The sequence below is a fragment of the Emydura macquarii genome, unplaced genomic scaffold, assembly GCF_026122565.2.
Source record: "Emydura macquarii macquarii isolate MOO-44397 ecotype Brisbane River unplaced genomic scaffold, CSIRO-AGI_Emac_v2 contig_2768, whole genome shotgun sequence".
NCBI classification, from domain to species: domain Eukaryota; kingdom Metazoa; phylum Chordata; order Testudines; family Chelidae; genus Emydura; species Emydura macquarii.
Window position 1 is genome coordinate 17,665,249 of NW_027132905.1, and position 16,901 is coordinate 17,682,149.

Below are 16,901 nucleotides of genomic sequence, written 5' to 3' on the forward strand. Positions count from 1 at the left end.
GGTGGTGGTACTCCTGCTTACCAGGAGGTGGTGTTTGAATGGGTTCCATCCCTTTGTTTTTCCCAATCAGGAAGGAAAGTAGGAGCCCAGCCCAAGTTGTTCAGCAAAGCCCATGGGCATGTTGAAACCCCACCAAGGGGGAGCCAAGAGAACATACAGTATTATAATCCGAATACTTGAATTTGCCTGTCCCTGCCTTTCACTCCATGCCCACTCAATGGTTACAACATTTTCTACTTTACAAACATCAGAAGCCTCTGAAATGTTAAACCAAAGCCAGAGAGTTCACACAGCATTTTGGGTGTTTCCCACTCTACTGATTTCCATTGGCTCTCTTCTTTACATCCTACATTTGGCCTTTGGTAGAGCAAGGGTATATATAAACTCTGCATCCTCTCCTGACCGGTGGCCTAATGACATTAGTTGCTCTCTGTGTCCTGCTGTTTTGAAAGGGCATTTGCAGCCTTTTCCTGTCACGCTTTAAATTGGTAATATTATACCCAGCCTCTCTGGGCCAAGAATCACATTGCAGCAGCTGGCTGCAATGCTGGTTAAACTCTTGGAGATCCCCTTGGTTATAATCCGTGACTCACACAAACATATACCATTACGAACAAGCAAGATGCTCTGAACATTTTTTTTTTTAGCTTAAAGGTCAGTGGACTCCTGGGTCAGTGTGGCCTGCAGGACCTCTCAGGATCACAGAGCATGCTCCAAATAGAGCAAAGAATATCACTGGATCTCAGTGTACCAGAAATTCACATGAGATGGACCCATAAACGTAACAACTTCTTGACCTTTTGTTTTGGATAAACCAGGAAATTTCACTGCCTTTCACTAGAGCAGGACAAAAAAATCTCTACAATACTCTGCCTATTCTATTGCTGCTGGTACTTCTTCTATGTCTGCCAGGCATTCCATTATAACACTTCATTTCTCTGGGGTTTACAACTCATTCATAAAAAATTGGTTTTGCTTGAAGCATGGAATAAAAGGGAAAGGTTTGTTTTTAATTAACAAAATGTTTTGTTTTTTAAATGAGTTTGACTGTGCTTTCTTAAGTTACATAAATGCACAAACAAGAGGTCTGACCACTGTCAGCTGCTTTTCTTTGCTTGCATAACTCAAGTGTGGTTTTGATTTAAAAGAGATGTGGCAAGCAATTAACTTATAATGCTGTTGTGTAACCATGCTACACACAAAAGTATATATAATATCACATTATATATGATTAACGCTTTTGCCTCAACATACCATGCAAGTGGCACATCCTAAACCCCATGAGATGGGTATTTTTAATGCAGCCATGTGGTTTATTTCTAAAAGGAGGAAAACAACAAACATAACTATAACTGGCTCTTCTATAGCGCGCTCCATATGAAGATCTCAAAGCACTTTGCAAACTATAGTTAATAATTCTCACAATGACCCTGTGAGGTAGGAAAGTATCATTATTCCCATGTTACAGGTGGAAAAAATGAGGCACAGAGCAGAAAATGACTTGTCCAGAATCACAGCTCTAGTCATTAGCAGAGTGGGGAATGCAGAAGCTCTGACTCCCAGTCATGTAAACTAATGTACACTTCCCCATTCAGGAATCAATCCAGCTCTCATTCAAATCAATGGAAAGACTTCAAATCAACAGATTTAACTTAAAAAGAAATCCACTCACGCTAACTTGTACTATTTTGTAAAATGGCCATTGCCAAATCCTCCTTTTCCTTGATTTTAGTACGTAGAATAGTGGCTAAAGCATGTGCTCCACAGAGTCCTAAATAGGGGTTTGAAACAGCAGTGTGAGGACAAAGTGGATCAGCTACAATTGTTATTGCTGATGGCCTCACACAACAAGAAATTTCTATTAATCCATTAGAAATACAAGCTTAATGTACTTCACCCGAATCAGGCCCTATCCCTCATTTGCATAATCAGCTTATGTGCATAAGGCTCATATGGTCCCATCTCAGCAGTTTGATAGGATTTTGGGGGCTGAGCCCAATAGTTTGCATATGTTGCTACTCTGATCAATTGCAGACCAACTAACTGAGCTTCCTGTACTGCCAAGCACTGCTTTTCCCCCGTGTAATCCTCGTGAGTATGTGAATAGTTAGAATGTTCACGAGATTTTGGTCCAGTGATGAATTATTTCTGAAGGAGCTTTTAGTATGGGCAGCAAAATGTAAGGCAGAAAATTGTGCTTGGAACATGAAACCATTAACTGTGACAGAGCGAACACCACACAAATACATGCAATGAAGCGCTGAGTTAATGGCGACTTTTCAGTCCTCTTCATTCTTCACTTTGGGTCACTATGTACTCTGCTCATTGTGTATATTCAGGGGCTAGTCACATGGCTATGCACATTGCTGAGAGCCCCGTGCAAGCAATTCTAATGACTATGTGCATTTATATGCCAAAAAGGTGCAATCCTCACGCTCCCAGCAAGCTGCCAATGTAGTTTGCGGTGGTGCTGTAAAGTTTGGTCTCTCCGGTTGAAAGGACCAATCCTGTCAACATTTTTACCACTGGGCATAGTGTTTATTACCACTGAAGTCAGAGGAAGTCACAGCAGTCAGTGCGACAGCCCATAATAAATGTGTGCAGGATTTCAAAAGTTAGAGTATATAGTTAAAGCAGCACAAAATGCCAGTATAGCTAAAGCAGCACAACCTACCTAGTGTGGATGCAATTAAACCAGTTTAAATATGGCTTAAACCAGTAGAGTATATTCCTGTACAGCAAGGAAAATAACCTCCACTGCTATAAGGCACCTTTTTACAGCATAAATGCATCCACACTAGGGGTTGTATCAGTATAACTTTTTCTGTAAAAAAAAAATCACACTGCAACCAACATAATTATATCAGTACAAACACTGTGCATAGACCAGGCCTTAGTAAATATAGCTTGCCTTCTCTCTTTGAAGTGACTGTATTCTGTTTTCTGACCTGAAGTCGCATGTAACTAATGGATATTTTTATTTCCCTCCCTTCGTCCTGTTTCTGTCCAACATATTGATTGAGAGAAGGTGAGGAAGGTTGCTCCTCTGACTATCTGCCTGAGACACTCAGGGCTCAGCTCAGCTAGCTTTTGCACTGAACAAGAGAACAAGAGAAATGTAGAAGAGCATGACTGGAGAGCCCAGCCGTTTGCTGTAACACCAACAGGCAGGGGTGAGGGGCCAGCATTGTCTTATGTAATTGCGTGAGATTCAAACAATGGGCTTTGCCTATCCCTGGAGAGCTCTCTTTAACATTATTGGAGGTTATCAGTGTAACTCACAACCTGGCCAGGGGCCAAAGTCATGACATAGGCCCCAACATCAGCATCACAGAAAGAAATAAGAACCCAAGGAGGAGTTGGAAATGACACCAGTGTGGCAGCTGGGAGCAGGGGCCCACAGGGAACAAGCTTCCCCAGCTAACAGTGTTCTGCGCAGATGGTTTGATTTGGGGACAGCACTCTGCCCTCCTCCCACCCCATGGGGAGTGTTCTGCTCCCTGGCCTGACTGCCCAGTGCCCCCCACCCCAATGAGAAGGGTGCTGAGCTCTCAGTGGGAGCTGTCTCGAGCCCTAGTGGGAAGTGTTCTGCCCCCTGCAATGGGAAACGCTCTGCTGCTGCCAGGCTTCTACACAGGGCTTGGCTCTGGCCCAGGGGCGGAAGGCAGGGGTGTCACAGCAGGCGAATGGGGAACGACTCGGTGAGGCAGGGCCATTCCTAAGGAAGGAGCAGATGGGAGGAGGTGTGGAGCTAAGTACCTGAAAACTGGGGGATGCTCTCGAGGGGAGGGCGTCTTGCCCCCTTGGGGGATGCTCTTTGGGGAAGGGTGCTCCCTAGAGTTGCCAACCCCTCTAGGATTGTCCTGGAGTCTGCAGGAATGAAAGATTACTCTTTAATTAAAGGTTATGTCGTGCGATGACACCTCCAGGAATACTGTATGTCCAGCCAAAATTAGCCACCTTACTTGGGGGAGGCTTTCTGCGAGGGGCTGCAGGCTGCTCCTTGGGGGAGGCTCTTGGGGAAGGCTGGGGCGGGGGTCCAGCCCTGCAGAGAACAGGAAAAGACCAGGCACTCCCCCCGGGAGAGCGACACAGAGGGGGCAGGACGCCCCCTTCCCGGGCTCCGCTGCGGCGGGCCGTTCTCACCGGCGGGCCGGCTGAAATCTCCCATCCCCGCCCAGCCACCGCGCCGCCAGGACCGGCTCCTCCTTCGCCAGGCCGGCTTCTGCAGCCAGCCGGCTCGTGGCTCCTCCCCGCGGAGCGGCCCGGCTCCGCCCCGCCGGCTGCCCGGCTCCGCGCTGCTCTAGGCTCGCCGCATGCTTCTTCTTGGTGCCGCCGCTGCCTGAGCCTGAGCTGGAAGATGGCGGAGCCGGCGCCGGACTGCAGCGCGCTGCTGGACGAGGAGCTCTCCTCCTTCGTGTTCAGCTATCTCACTGACAGCCAGGTACCGGGGCAGGGAGCCCGGCCCAGGCACCGGGGAGCCCTGCACCCCCTGCACCGGGAACAAGGGAGCCGCGGGGTTCCCTGCACCGGGGAGCCCTGCACCCCCTGCACCGGGAACGGGGGAGCCGCGGGTTTCCCTGCACCCCATGCACCGGGGAGCTCTGCACCCCCTGCACTGGGAACGGGGGAGCCGCGGGGTTCCCTGCACCCCATGCACCGGGGAGCTCTGCACCCCCTGCACAGGGAACAGGGGAGCCGTGGGGTTCCCTGCACCGGGAACAGGGAAGCCTCGGGGTGCAGAGAGTCTGGATTCCCCATACACCGCGGCAGGGAGCCCGGATCCTCATGCACCAGACAGAGGGAAATGTGGGAGAACAGAAACCCCTGGTCCCCCTCATGCACCGGGCACAGGGGAGTCCAGGGTACAGAAACACCGGTTTCTCCATGAACCAGCAGGGATGGGGCAGCCCTGATTCCTCGCATGCAGCAGAGAGCGGGTGAGAGGAATCTGCGGGTGCAGGAAGCTCTGATTCCCGCCATACACCAGGGAGGGGAGCTTGGGGTGCAGGGATTCGTGATTCCTCCATGCACCAGACAGGGGGGTCTAAGAGGGGGTGTTGCACGCTACTGCTGCAGTCCCAGTGAGAGGAGCATGAGAGGCTGCAGCCGGCAGTCCCCTCTGACTGACGGTGGTGCGTGTGCAAAGCCCCCCGCGCAGCAGTGGGGGGATCTGGCACCGGGGAGGCTGCTGCTGTGCACCCAGGGAGCAGGCCAAGGAAGCTCGAGCCCTGGGTCGGGGGAAAGCTCGCGGCGTCCGAGCGCTTTCAGCACCACTCGCACGTGGACTCCTGGGTGCTGCTGCTGCCTCTGACACCTCCCCCGTGCAGAGCAGCCCGGCCGGCTTGGACGCGGGGGCACGGGGCTGGGGGGCAAGGCACATGGGCACTGCCTGGCCACAGTCGGTCTTTGCAGGGTTATTGTGTGTGGCGGGGGAGGGAGGCACTGTGTGTGGGGGCTGTCTGGGGAAGTGCAATTGTTGGGGGAGGGGTGGCAGCTGGGGGGGGGGGCGGTGTATCCAGATGCGGGAGGAGGTGATTGGGGCGGGGGGGGGGGGGGGCAACCTCTATGAGGGACGAGTGAGTCTAGTGGGTGCAGAGTTCCTTAAAGTTGTCAGGTTGGTGTACTGATTCCTGCTCACCCCCATCTTTCCCTGCGTGTGTTGCCTGCTCTTCTGCTCCAGACAAGTGGGTGAAAAGGTGGGGGTGAGAAGAAGAGAGCGGTTTGGCTGATGCATGGGTCGGCTGCTGCGATCCCAGCCAAGAGCCTGCCCTGAATGCTGGTGGATGGCTTAGGGGCTGTGTTGCCCCAGCTCGTCACTCCAGGGATAGGCTGGTGTATTGATGGGGTTGTGTGTGCTGTGGGGGCAGATAAGAGTAGGGTTGTGCGGATGAGTCATGCGGTGTGTGTCGGTTACACGCCTGCAGGCTGAGATCTGGGGGGGGGGGGTGTGGAGTGAGAGGGGTCTTGACGTTGCAAATGAGCGATTTGAAAATCTGGATCAGCTCCTTTTTGGACGGAGCTGGATATTAAAATCAGATTAAGTCTCCTTGGCAGCGCCTGCATGATCACGAGAGGGTGCGTGCTAGATATATCAGAGCGCTGCGTGTTTTTTCCATTTTGGGGGGTGGTGGAGAGGGGCTAAACAATATACTGTGCAATAGCTGAAACCGTGACTGATCTGGAGCACAGCCACACATTTCACAGCCAGATTTATGTGCCCAGAGCCTGTTGCAAATGTAAATAGTTTTCTATAGTTACTTATACCCCCCCACACACCCTCACTCTTATAACCACAGGTTACAAAACAGCTTTGATTGGATCAGCCACATAAATGCCAGTCTTTCTTCTCTCACTGGTTGTATTTTGACTGCAGGAGCTGGGGGAAGAACTGCTGTTTGGATTCATAACAAATAATAGTTGAAGACTTAGTAAATCTCATTTGCCCCTGCTGCATGTGCCAGAGAGAACTAGGCAGGTCTTGCCACCAGCTAGATTGATGTGGTCTCTGTACTTCCTGAAGCAAAACACCAGCACTGGAGATTTCCAGTTTGGCATGGGACATGGGCAGTGGGGATCTGTGTGGCAACTTTTATTATTAACTGCAAGCTGCCAACAGTTTGATTACAGAAGAGAGGTCAGAAAGGGTGAAAAGTGGGGAGAGGACATTTTGTAAGCGGAGTTTGTATTTTCTGGTTTGGATGGATTTATTATTACCAGACGAGGAAACACTGGAGAATATGAGATTGCACAGATGTCATTCTACAAAAACAGAATTTCAGAAAGATAAAAATCTGTAAAAATCTGGTTGCTCTCTATGCAAGTGAAAGTTCATGGGTATGATACCCACTGATGAATTGCATCTTCTCTGAATGTTTAACATGAAATCAATGATTATATGCTGTGCACACACTTTGACAGCTGAAGTTTTTGCATTTTAAAATTCCAATCTAAAAATGTTATTCGAATAAGGATCTCCCCCCACTTATTCTTTTATATCCTGGTGCAGACATTTTTGAGAGTTTGTATGTTTGCTGCAAAATCATCATATCCTCCAAAGTTTGGAACTATGAAATGGCTTGTGATGAAATGAGTGTTTTTCCATGACATTTCTTGAAATAATATTTGCGGTGTTTGCATCTCTCTCTCTCTCTCACACACATACACACACATACACACACACGGTAGTTTAAGTGGCACTATGTACATACATAATGTTATTGCTAACCTGTCGTCTGTTGCGTGTATAATGTTAACAGCAGCAAACAGATCTTTGCAGACTGCACAGGTTTCCTCAGAAGTGTTAGGCAGTCTGTGCTGGTTATAGGGTATGGAAGGTGCTTTTGCTAATTTCATTTCACTTCCCTCCCCCACAGGTATAGAAGGGTTAAAGTCCCAGCATGTGATTTGTATGCATTTGTTTGAGAAATGATTGAAGTTGTAAGTGTGTATTTTGCTTGTACCTTAACCTCTGATGAAATTGCAGTGAAGGCTCCAGTCACATGCTTTGCTTATAACTATAAAGGGGAGGCGGTTCCCAGGTTCGCCTCTGACGTCTCTCCCCATTACTACTGTACTAGCCTTTGCTTACAACTGGCTTACTGAGTTCTCAATGAAGCCTGAAAGCTGCTCCTGCAAAGTCCCCAGTGTTCCAACACAGGATCAGATTATCCAAAGAGGCTAAAATGTCAGGAGGCCATAAGATCATGAATATTATCCATTTCCTTCGGGGAAATCCTGAAGGACTCCAGCTTCCCCCCATCACCTCTCCCCCTTTCCTTTCTTTTGCAGCAGTATTTGCAGAAATTCACAGCAAGGTGCTCAAAAGCCCTAGGTGATTAATGGCCAGGCACAGCTAAATAGACAAAATCCCTGAGAGGCACAGTGAAAGTTTAGCATGGTTATTTGCATCAGTCTCTTAATTATGCAGAATTGCACTGAGGGTGCATGGTGACCTCTATTTACATATCAAAGCAATGATGATTCACAGGATAACTGCATTGCTGCAGAAAGAGAATAAGGGTTTTTCTTTTTATGTTACATTTTTCTTACCAAAATGGGCTCATTTTGCAGCGACTTGAAATGTATGATTTATAGGCCAATTTAATGCATTCTGTGCTGCTCATTTTATCTTAAAAAAAGGATAAAGACAATTGTAGCTAATTTGTCCAGCGTATCAGGTGTTGGAAGGTGCCACGCACAATGGGTGCTACTAGCGATACCAGTCAAGGCTTATGGAATCTTTTCTGATTCTCTGAAAGAACTAGGATCAGCCTGACTTTTCCATTTTTGACTTGTTTAAAAATTAGCACAGGAAAAAATAACACAGGCTGCTGCTTGGAGACCTTTAAAGATCACATGGACTGAAATACATTATTCTCTATTTAGCTTTTCTGTACCTTGTTAACAGCTTAATTCATTAATGGACGCAAAAGTACTTTGAGGTCCTCAGTTGAAAAGCAGTATAGCAGGTTAATTATTATTGTTCCAGAGGGGTAGCCGTGTTAGTCTGTATACAGCAAAAACGAGAGTTCTGTGGCACTTTAAAGACTAACCAATTTAATTTTTTTTTTGTTTTAACAAATTTATGCCTACAAAAATTAAATTGGTTAGTCTTTAAAGTGCCATAGAACTCTCGCTGTTTTAATTATTATTGTTAATCATGAAGCAGTTTGTTCTTCCCCTCTAAATCCATGCATAACTCCAGCTATTCGTCATAGCTCGAACCCATGTTCTACTTTTTGTGTGCTCCTCTTCTCCGTCTTGGTCAATAGCTGTTTATCAAAGATTTTTGTCTTGAGGCCTGGACTAGTTAGGCCATGCAAAGGATGACCCTTCTTTGCACCTGTGTCAAGCATACCTTTTGTATGGACAGCATGCAGATATGTTCCCTGTAGTGTTAGAGTGAGTGAAAGAAGGTGGGGTCTGGGGAGGAAGGTCTGAGAATAATAGCCATGTGCAAGTCTAGAGAAGTGTTATTATTACTAAATCTGCACATATCAAAGAAACAGATGAAGCAGAATACAGACATTTTGGTGAGGTGGCCACTGCTCGGAGTAGTCGCAGTATCTTATATCACAGCACTGAATGCGGAAAATCCAGAATACAGCTTGCTGCTGAAATTGTCATTTTCAGTGATGAGATACTAATTGTTAGGAGCAGAGGCAGAGAATTCCCACTGGCAGCTCCGGTAGGCATGCTGGAGATTGGTCCCTTTTTAGAACCTATGCACAGATCAGCCCATTTTCAAGCCCTGAATATCTGGCAGTTTGCCCCTGTGTTTACTATCCATAGTAGGAATCCACTGGTTTCATCTTGGTGTCGGTTTGGGGGTTTGTCTGTGTTATGCCTACATGTTCCTTTCCTTGTTTCACAGTGCCATTCAAAGGTGCCTGTCCCACAAGTGAATAATTAAGGTCCTAACCTGCTGTCCATAGCAAAAGGAGTTTTCTGAGTGAGGCTGACTGATTTCTATCTACATTAACCCTTCCAATGTCAAAAACCTCTTTACAGTAAGAAATTCTACTTCCTCTGGAGTGTTGTTCAACAACCCAACAGGTCTTAAAAATACCACTGACCCCTCCAAAATCTTCCTACTTTCCCAACGTGTTCCTCCCGTAAGGTGTCTGGCTTTAAACCTCTGAGCCTTGAACCTGATGTTGCTCCATTGTTGAGTTGCATGGTAGCACTGTATAGCATAGTCTCTGCCATGCACATGTTGCCTTTTCCTTGGCCCAGTGGGTGACTCCTGTTAGTTGGAGCAAACTGGAAGGTTAGGTGGGAAACGAGTTGCCATGCGTTTTATGTGACCGTTCTACTGTCTAGCAGACATCCAGCTTTTGTGTTCCTTTCAAGAGTAGACACTGAGGTGTCAGACATTGCCCTTTGGTTTCCTTCAGTTAAATGGGGGACTGGCCCAGCAGCATTCTGTCATGTGGAAGTTTGGAGTTCGCATTCCAGGCTAGCGGAAGGCAGCATGCAGGGAAGGAGCATTCCATGACACTTAATAGTGACCTTCTTCTGGCCAACACAGGGACTAGGATTAATGGGCTCATCAGCGGGCAGGATTCACCCCACCTTGGCTGGAGGGAGAGTTGCTCTGACATGAGGGATGCATTATGACTTGTATTGGTGAAATGGGAAAATTGCAGAAGACCCTGGTCTTCTGCAGGGCCTCGAGAGCGTGTTGTTTCTGTTTCACTCTGAATCAAACTAGATGCTCAACTCTGCTCTGGAGTCTTCAATGAGTTTATAGAACCGAAATTAACTCAGCAGTTCTTCGGAAAGCAGGGAGCAGAGTGCAGGAGCTCTGATGGGAGTGTCTGTGTGCAGAGTGCCATTGCCGTGTACGGTGCCACTTTCAGGGTATGAAGTTAGTGCCAGATTAATGGCTCTGGAGGCTGAATCCTTCCGTTCACCACAGAGCAGGTCCAGCAGCAGGATATGCTTTCGCTGGAAGGGTTGGGACCATAGTCCATGCCGTTCTTGGCTTCTTCCTGAGGCTGCCAACAGAGGAGTCAGACGTGATGAGATATGGATGCCCATCTACTGAAATCCAGCGGACTCCTTTCATATGCTCCTCAGAACAGACCTCGGTTGGTAAATGCTTTTGGTCAGGAGAATCCACTTTCTAGCTTCCGCTTCCATGGCGTAGCTGCGCTCCATGGCAACACTGTGGGGGCTTATGTTTCTCCTGATGTTGGCAGAATAAAGTGGTTTAACAGAGAGATGGTTTCTAAAAGCCTGTGAACTGCAGATTGCCAGCGAGCCAGCCGTGGAGCCAGCTTTTTGAACAGCATAGCTGTCTGTGGCATGCAGCCCTGGCAGCACAACACATTTCCCTTCCCTTGGCCACAGTTCTCAATGGAATGCGTGAGGCCTGCTCCATAGGACCATGTTTGCTTTGGTTGCACTCCTGCCTGCATTGTTGAGAAGGTCCATAAAACGGGGTCTGGTGAACCGGGGTCTGTTGGCTCAGCAGCCATATCACAAATGGCCTTATAGTCACCACACTTTTCCTTGCAGAAAATAGGAAGGACGTTCCCTCTCTCCTCACTAAGGCAGCATACTAGACAAATACCAGGTTGTGGAGACGTAGAAGAGAGAGAGATTTTTTAAAAACTGCTGTAGTTGCAGTAATAAAGAGCGCTGACAGGTTAAAGTTAATGAGCCTGATCATCAACTAGTGTAAATTGGCCTAGTTTAATTGAAGCTGTGCCAATTAGCACCACCTGTGGATTCAACCCCAGACTTTTCCTGAGCTTGTCACTACTGGTATGCTGGTTTGCTTTCCCTCATTTCTCTCCGCCTGGACCATGAAAAGACACAGATTACTATCTGTTTATTGTTTGTGTTATAGTAGCATCCAGGATGTGGCAGACATTTTGCACGCACGCGCATGGACCCCTGCTCTCCTGATTTCTACATCTATATCTCCTTGTCCTGAAAGGGATTATGTTCTGGTCGACTCTGCTCTTGTTCTTAGTCCATTTAACTTTCAGGCTCTCATGCACCAGGCTACAATGATTGTTTTTAAAATACCTGTTTACCTTAGAGTTAAAAAAGGAAAATCAACCCTGTAAACATGCCTGTTGGCCATAGGTTCTGTAGAAGCTGATAAGGGCAGGGTTTATTCCTACCAATGCTAGCTTCTGGATACCAGTATGTATGCAAGCAGCTGTGGGAGCATGAACTTGGTCATAGCCCCTGGGCCAGGTGTGATGGGTGGGCCACCACCTACCACTGTGTCTAGCACTTGATTAGCATTTAGCCTGGCTCCTGGGTGGTAGTGCTAGGATGGGTCTTGGGAATGCTCCACTTACCCCTCTCCCTGTTTTTTCCCCCTTGCCCCAAGACAGGATAAGGCAGAAGTTCGCCATTAGCACTTCTTTTGTGTTTTCCACCTTCAAAATGCCTCAGAATTATAGCCCAAGTGACAGATCACTGCTTTGTGTGTGTGTGTGTGTGACGGGGGTGGCAAGTCGATGTCTGAGGTATGGAGTGACTGAAGGAACAATAAGAGACAGGGACTGCTAGAGCACTCAGCAGCTCTTTGTATCCCTTTCTGACTCTCTAAACTCTCCTCCCAGTCAGTCAGAGCCAGAAGCTTTCCCAGCCTTGGGAAGGGAAGCCAGAGTGGTTGAACATGACGCAAATTTCCCTTCACACATTGTGGAACAAGAGGCCCCTTGACATTGCTGTGTGGAGCAGCATAGGGATAGAGGAGTCTCAGATGGCTGTGCTTTCTCATCTCCCATCGTAATGTAAGAGGGAGAAACCCTGGGGCATTGGGAACACTGAATTGTGCTGCTTCCCCTCTGTTCCTCCTGGGACCTGACGACATGTTCTTTACACAGCTGTTTTCCTTTGCTGCTGAGGAGAGCAATAAAAGGCAGTTTAGGATGAAAGCAGTGCCTCCAGCTCTTGCAATAAAATCATTGTGGGGAATTATATTTTGATTAGATGGACTTACTAAATTCTCTCTCTGCATTTCTCCTAAGCTGTGAACTTGCTGCCTGCAGCAGTACTGAGCATGCTGGAAGAAAAAGCCCCGTTCCCAGTGAGGAAGCTCTCGCTGGTCAGACAGCCCAGTTCCTGTTTCAGTTTGTGGAGTTCATTGCTGCTGCTGCTGCAGCTCCACATTTGTTATTCAGAGAGAGCTGCAAGAAACCTATTAATCCCCATCAGGGTGGCCATGCATTCATCAGGATAAGAGCCACCTTCTCCTCCCTGGAGGAGCCCTAATTTTCCTGCAGTTCAAAGGCCAGGAAATCCCGGAGCTGACAGGCCTGTCCGGGGACCAGAATACCCTCACCAAGCTGCAGGATGTGAGGTCCCTGTTTGTGTGAGGCTGGTGTGGTCAGAGCAGTGTGAGAGGAACACTTTGCTGTGCATTGCTGAGATACATCACACACCAGGAAGCCCATCACCATCTAATCAGGTTTCTTTTCTGTTCCTGTGTGGTGGCGTTTGCAAGTTGTCTGAGCACAACCTCCTGATGCCCTGAGTCTGGGCCTGATTCTATTTTACTTCTGCTGGCGTAAAGGAGGAGTAACTCCTCTGAAGTCAGTGGAGCTACATGGCTTAAGTGAGCTCAGAGTCAGACCCTGACCCTCCGTGAGTTGCTGTTGGGGTGGAGGAAGTGTTGCCTGCTGTCTCCAGTCACTCTTTACAGCTGGGCTATTTTTTTAACCTAATCGAAGTGCCTCATTGGTAGAAATTAGCTGTCATGTTTGCATTATGAAAGTGAAAATGTAAAACAGAAATGTTGCAATAGATGTTGCAGAGGCAGGATACTACAGTGACTGTACTTTTTGCATGGTGAGGAGGGACTGTTCAGGGTTGTATCTTGTCCATTACTGGACCAGCTGGATTGGTTTAGAACAAACAGTGATTGTGATTTCATCCAGGGGGATTGACATGCATATGGTAAGGTAACAGTAATAGTCAGCAGATAGGTGTCCAGCCCCCACAATTCCCACTGAAGACAAGTGCTGAGGGAGCCTTGGTTTTACATTTCCCCTGAAAGACAGCACTTATCCTAGGATTAAGAAAGAGCATTTCAGGGTGGATCCTGTAGATTCAGGGGGCTGCATCTGTATTGAAGACAGCAGCCCTGCAATTTGCTCCATGTTATTCAAAGGAAATGTGGTCCTTTGGCAAGTTGCCAGTGCAACCCTAACTCGAGCAGTTTGAGCATCCTAAGTACATGCATCAGCAAAGAGATGGAAAGTGTGCTATCTCCTTAAGGAAGACTGTTACCCTTCAGCTAGGAAACCCACTACTGAGAGCAGCATCTTTAGCTGTGGTTAATCATTGCAGTCTCTGTGCCCTGCATGGGCAGCCAGATGCCCATCACCACTTCCTTTGGGGATGCTCAGACCACATATATAGCAAGGCAGAGGGATTGCATAGTGACTTGTGCTTTACCAGCTGACTGTGCTGACAGAGCGCTGTTGCATGAATGCTCTTCACCTGGCATCCAGTGAGGCTTTGGTGAACTTTGTTCCAGCCTGTTCTCTCTGTTCCCTGAGTTCTTGGGAATTGAACAGGCTGGACACTAATGTGCTGGGTTCTCATTGTTTAAAGAGGGTGGCTGTAACATTCATGGTCCTTTGGTTTAAGCTGATTAAAGCTGTGCATTGAATTTCCCTTTAAATTTACTTTAAAAACGTATTAGCCACTCATGAGCCGTAGGGTCCCTTTAAACCATAGCTAGTTAGCTGCCTTCCTTTCCCACCCAACCTAGATCTGACCAAGGGACTGCTCTAACGATTCCCTCTGAACGAGCTTTGTGTCATGCAAAAGGGATGTGATCAAGTGTGTTACAGTCCAGATTAGGCGCAGATTAGTTTTACGAAGCGTAAATAAATGCACCCATAATTTTGTTTTACTAACATCTCAGTGACAATTTTTTCAGGGGATTTTTAAACCTTCCACTTGGCTCTTTTATGAGAACTGAGAAGAGTAACTTACTAGCCTTGTTCCGCAGGGCCCAATCAGGAATCGAGACTGCAGGGTGCTCAGTGCTGTACAAATATGGAGTGAAGTGACAGCCACTGCACTACAGAGCTTACAGTTGAGGTTAGTCATAAGAGGCAATGGGTGCATGAGAGAAATGAATGAGTTTGCTCTCTGTTCCTCCCTTGTATTTGTACTGAAGGGGCAGCTGAGTGAAACTAGACCTGGGGAAAGAAGCTGCAATGTATTTTGCTGAACTATAAGTGCTTTGAAGGAACTGATGGGGTGAATATGAGCTGGGAGGATCTGAGTTGGAGAGCTTATTTGCTGTCTGATCTTCCATGGTGCACTGAATGCCTCACTGTTCCTGTTTACTCCTCCTTTTCTCTCATATTCTGTCTGCTTGTCTGTTGTTATTATTAATCCTTGTTGCTTTTCTCCATCCATCCTAGTTTTATTATGTTTGGGGGCTAAATCTGCAGCCTCCGGCCTTGTTCTTTGTGCTGGTTTCCCAGATGTGCTTCGTGACACTGGCTCCTTTCTCTGAGCCAGCCGTTATCTGCTCAGGATTTGGTTTGGTTTTCATGGTGCTTGTATGTGTGAATTTAGAGCTGGTGCAAGTTGCTACATTGCCAGACCTGGAGACTGAAGGCATGTCTTTATTGACAGAGCAGGCGTTGTACAGACAGTAGCAGTGAAAACTCCCTGTGCTGACCCACCAGTTAGATTGTAAGCTCCCCTGTCCAGTGGCCTTAGTTAGTTCCCTATTTGTTTATAAGGCACCTAGCACACTATGGGTGCTGAATACATAATGTTAATCAATAAATGATCAACATCACTCTGATCTGGAGGAATCTCAGCTAGGGCTCAATGGGGAATTCAGCCACCATGGCCTTCGGTCTTCAAACGGCCAAGTTGTGCCAATTTCTGTGGATGTTTTTGTGATTTGGTCTCTGTCTATGAGATCCTGGACTGAAACCCACCAAACTCAGAAGACAGCAGATCTAGTGGTTACAGCTAAAGACTGGGTGCCTGGAGGCTGTGATCAAATGGCGGCTCATCTGAAAACACAGTTTTATAATATACGTATGTATTTACTTTTTTTTGAGGATACTGTTGGCCAGACTTTTGAAAGAGCCCATCTTCCCCATTTAGACACCTAAATGAGGTGGGAAGAGGTTCAGAGGTGTTCATCTTCCAGAATCTGAGCCCTGAGCCCTTTTGAAAATCTGAGCACTTTGTTTAGATGTGCAAAGGGGAGCTGGGCTCTTTTGAAAAATTAGGTCCTTTGTTATTTCCACCCTTTGGAATTATTGTCATTGCTATTACCAGCAACAACCAGCATCCTAAGTGGGGGCAGCAGAGAAAAAACTGTCTTAAAGGTGAATTGCAGATTTATTTTTCAAATATCTAAATAGAATTTGAGGCAAGAGTGCAAGTTTGACCAAGTGTTTTTATTAATGTTCTGTATGCCAATGGGGATGAAATAATCATATTCAGAAATACACAAGGCAAAACTGTGCTGTGGGATTAAATAACTTCACTTCCCTGCATCTCTGCAAGCTCTCTGCTTCAGCAGGGCTCTAATGGGAACTGTGGCTGTGACATCTCAGGATGATGAATTCCAGGGCATCAGCATGGAGCCAGCAGGCGTGACATTTGGGGGTGGAAAGGAAAACAATAGTCAAGGCGAATGCCCTTTGTTGCCCTGGCATTTGTGGCACTGAGCACATTAAAAATGCATTTAGCTCATTTAATGAAAAAATGTGCAGTTTGCCCTTTAAGACTGTGGGATGGAAAAAGTCCTGATGAGTGTGATTTCTGTTAGTCAGGAATGGCTTCATAACATCTTGTTTGTGGCCCTTGCTTTACTGCACCACTGGGCTGAATTAGTTTAGTAGCCAGCACAAGGCACTGGGAATCCACCATGAGAAATACCAAATAGAGAGATCTATAGGAGCATCTCGAGGTTCTGTCTTATCTGAGACAAGACAACAGTATCTCCAGACATCTTGTCTCAGACACTGTTGAACACGTTCCTTGAGTCTCGGTCACTCTGGCTGGAAGGAGCGCGTAAAAGCAGATGAGCCTATGAGCTGACATTTCCTGAGGAAGTGGACCAAACTCTGGTCTCTTCTGGCAGCTGGGCCATTAGGGTGGCTGCAAGCTCCATTCCTGTTTCAGGTTAACAAGTCTATACACACCCCACATGCAGCTCCTGAGACACAAACCTGGGCCAAATTTTGCCCTCAGATACACATTGGGAGCTCCTGTTGTCTTCAGGGGGAGACACAAACAAGAACCTGAGTGCAGGATTGGCTCCATATATATGTCAGTGTTGTACGAATATCTCCCTACATTGCACTGCAGTATGCAATTTCTCTCTCTTACATTATCTGGGGATTCTGCTAGAGGAACATGCCGATGTAAAATCCGTTTGA

General features: G+C 47.2%; 1 protein-coding gene across 1 annotated transcript in view; it reads left to right on the forward strand.

The window, feature by feature from the left end:
• Positions 1 to 4,360: 4,360 nt before the first annotated feature.
• The window catches only part of PPARGC1B (PPARG coactivator 1 beta), a 91,758-nt gene continuing 79,217 nt past the window's right edge, over positions 4,361 to 16,901 (forward strand). Inside the window, exon 1 of the mRNA XM_067566468.1 lies at positions 4,361 to 4,444. Within this exon, the coding sequence (XP_067422569.1) occupies positions 4,361 to 4,444 (84 nt within the window). The remainder of the gene's footprint in view (positions 4,445 to 16,901) is intronic.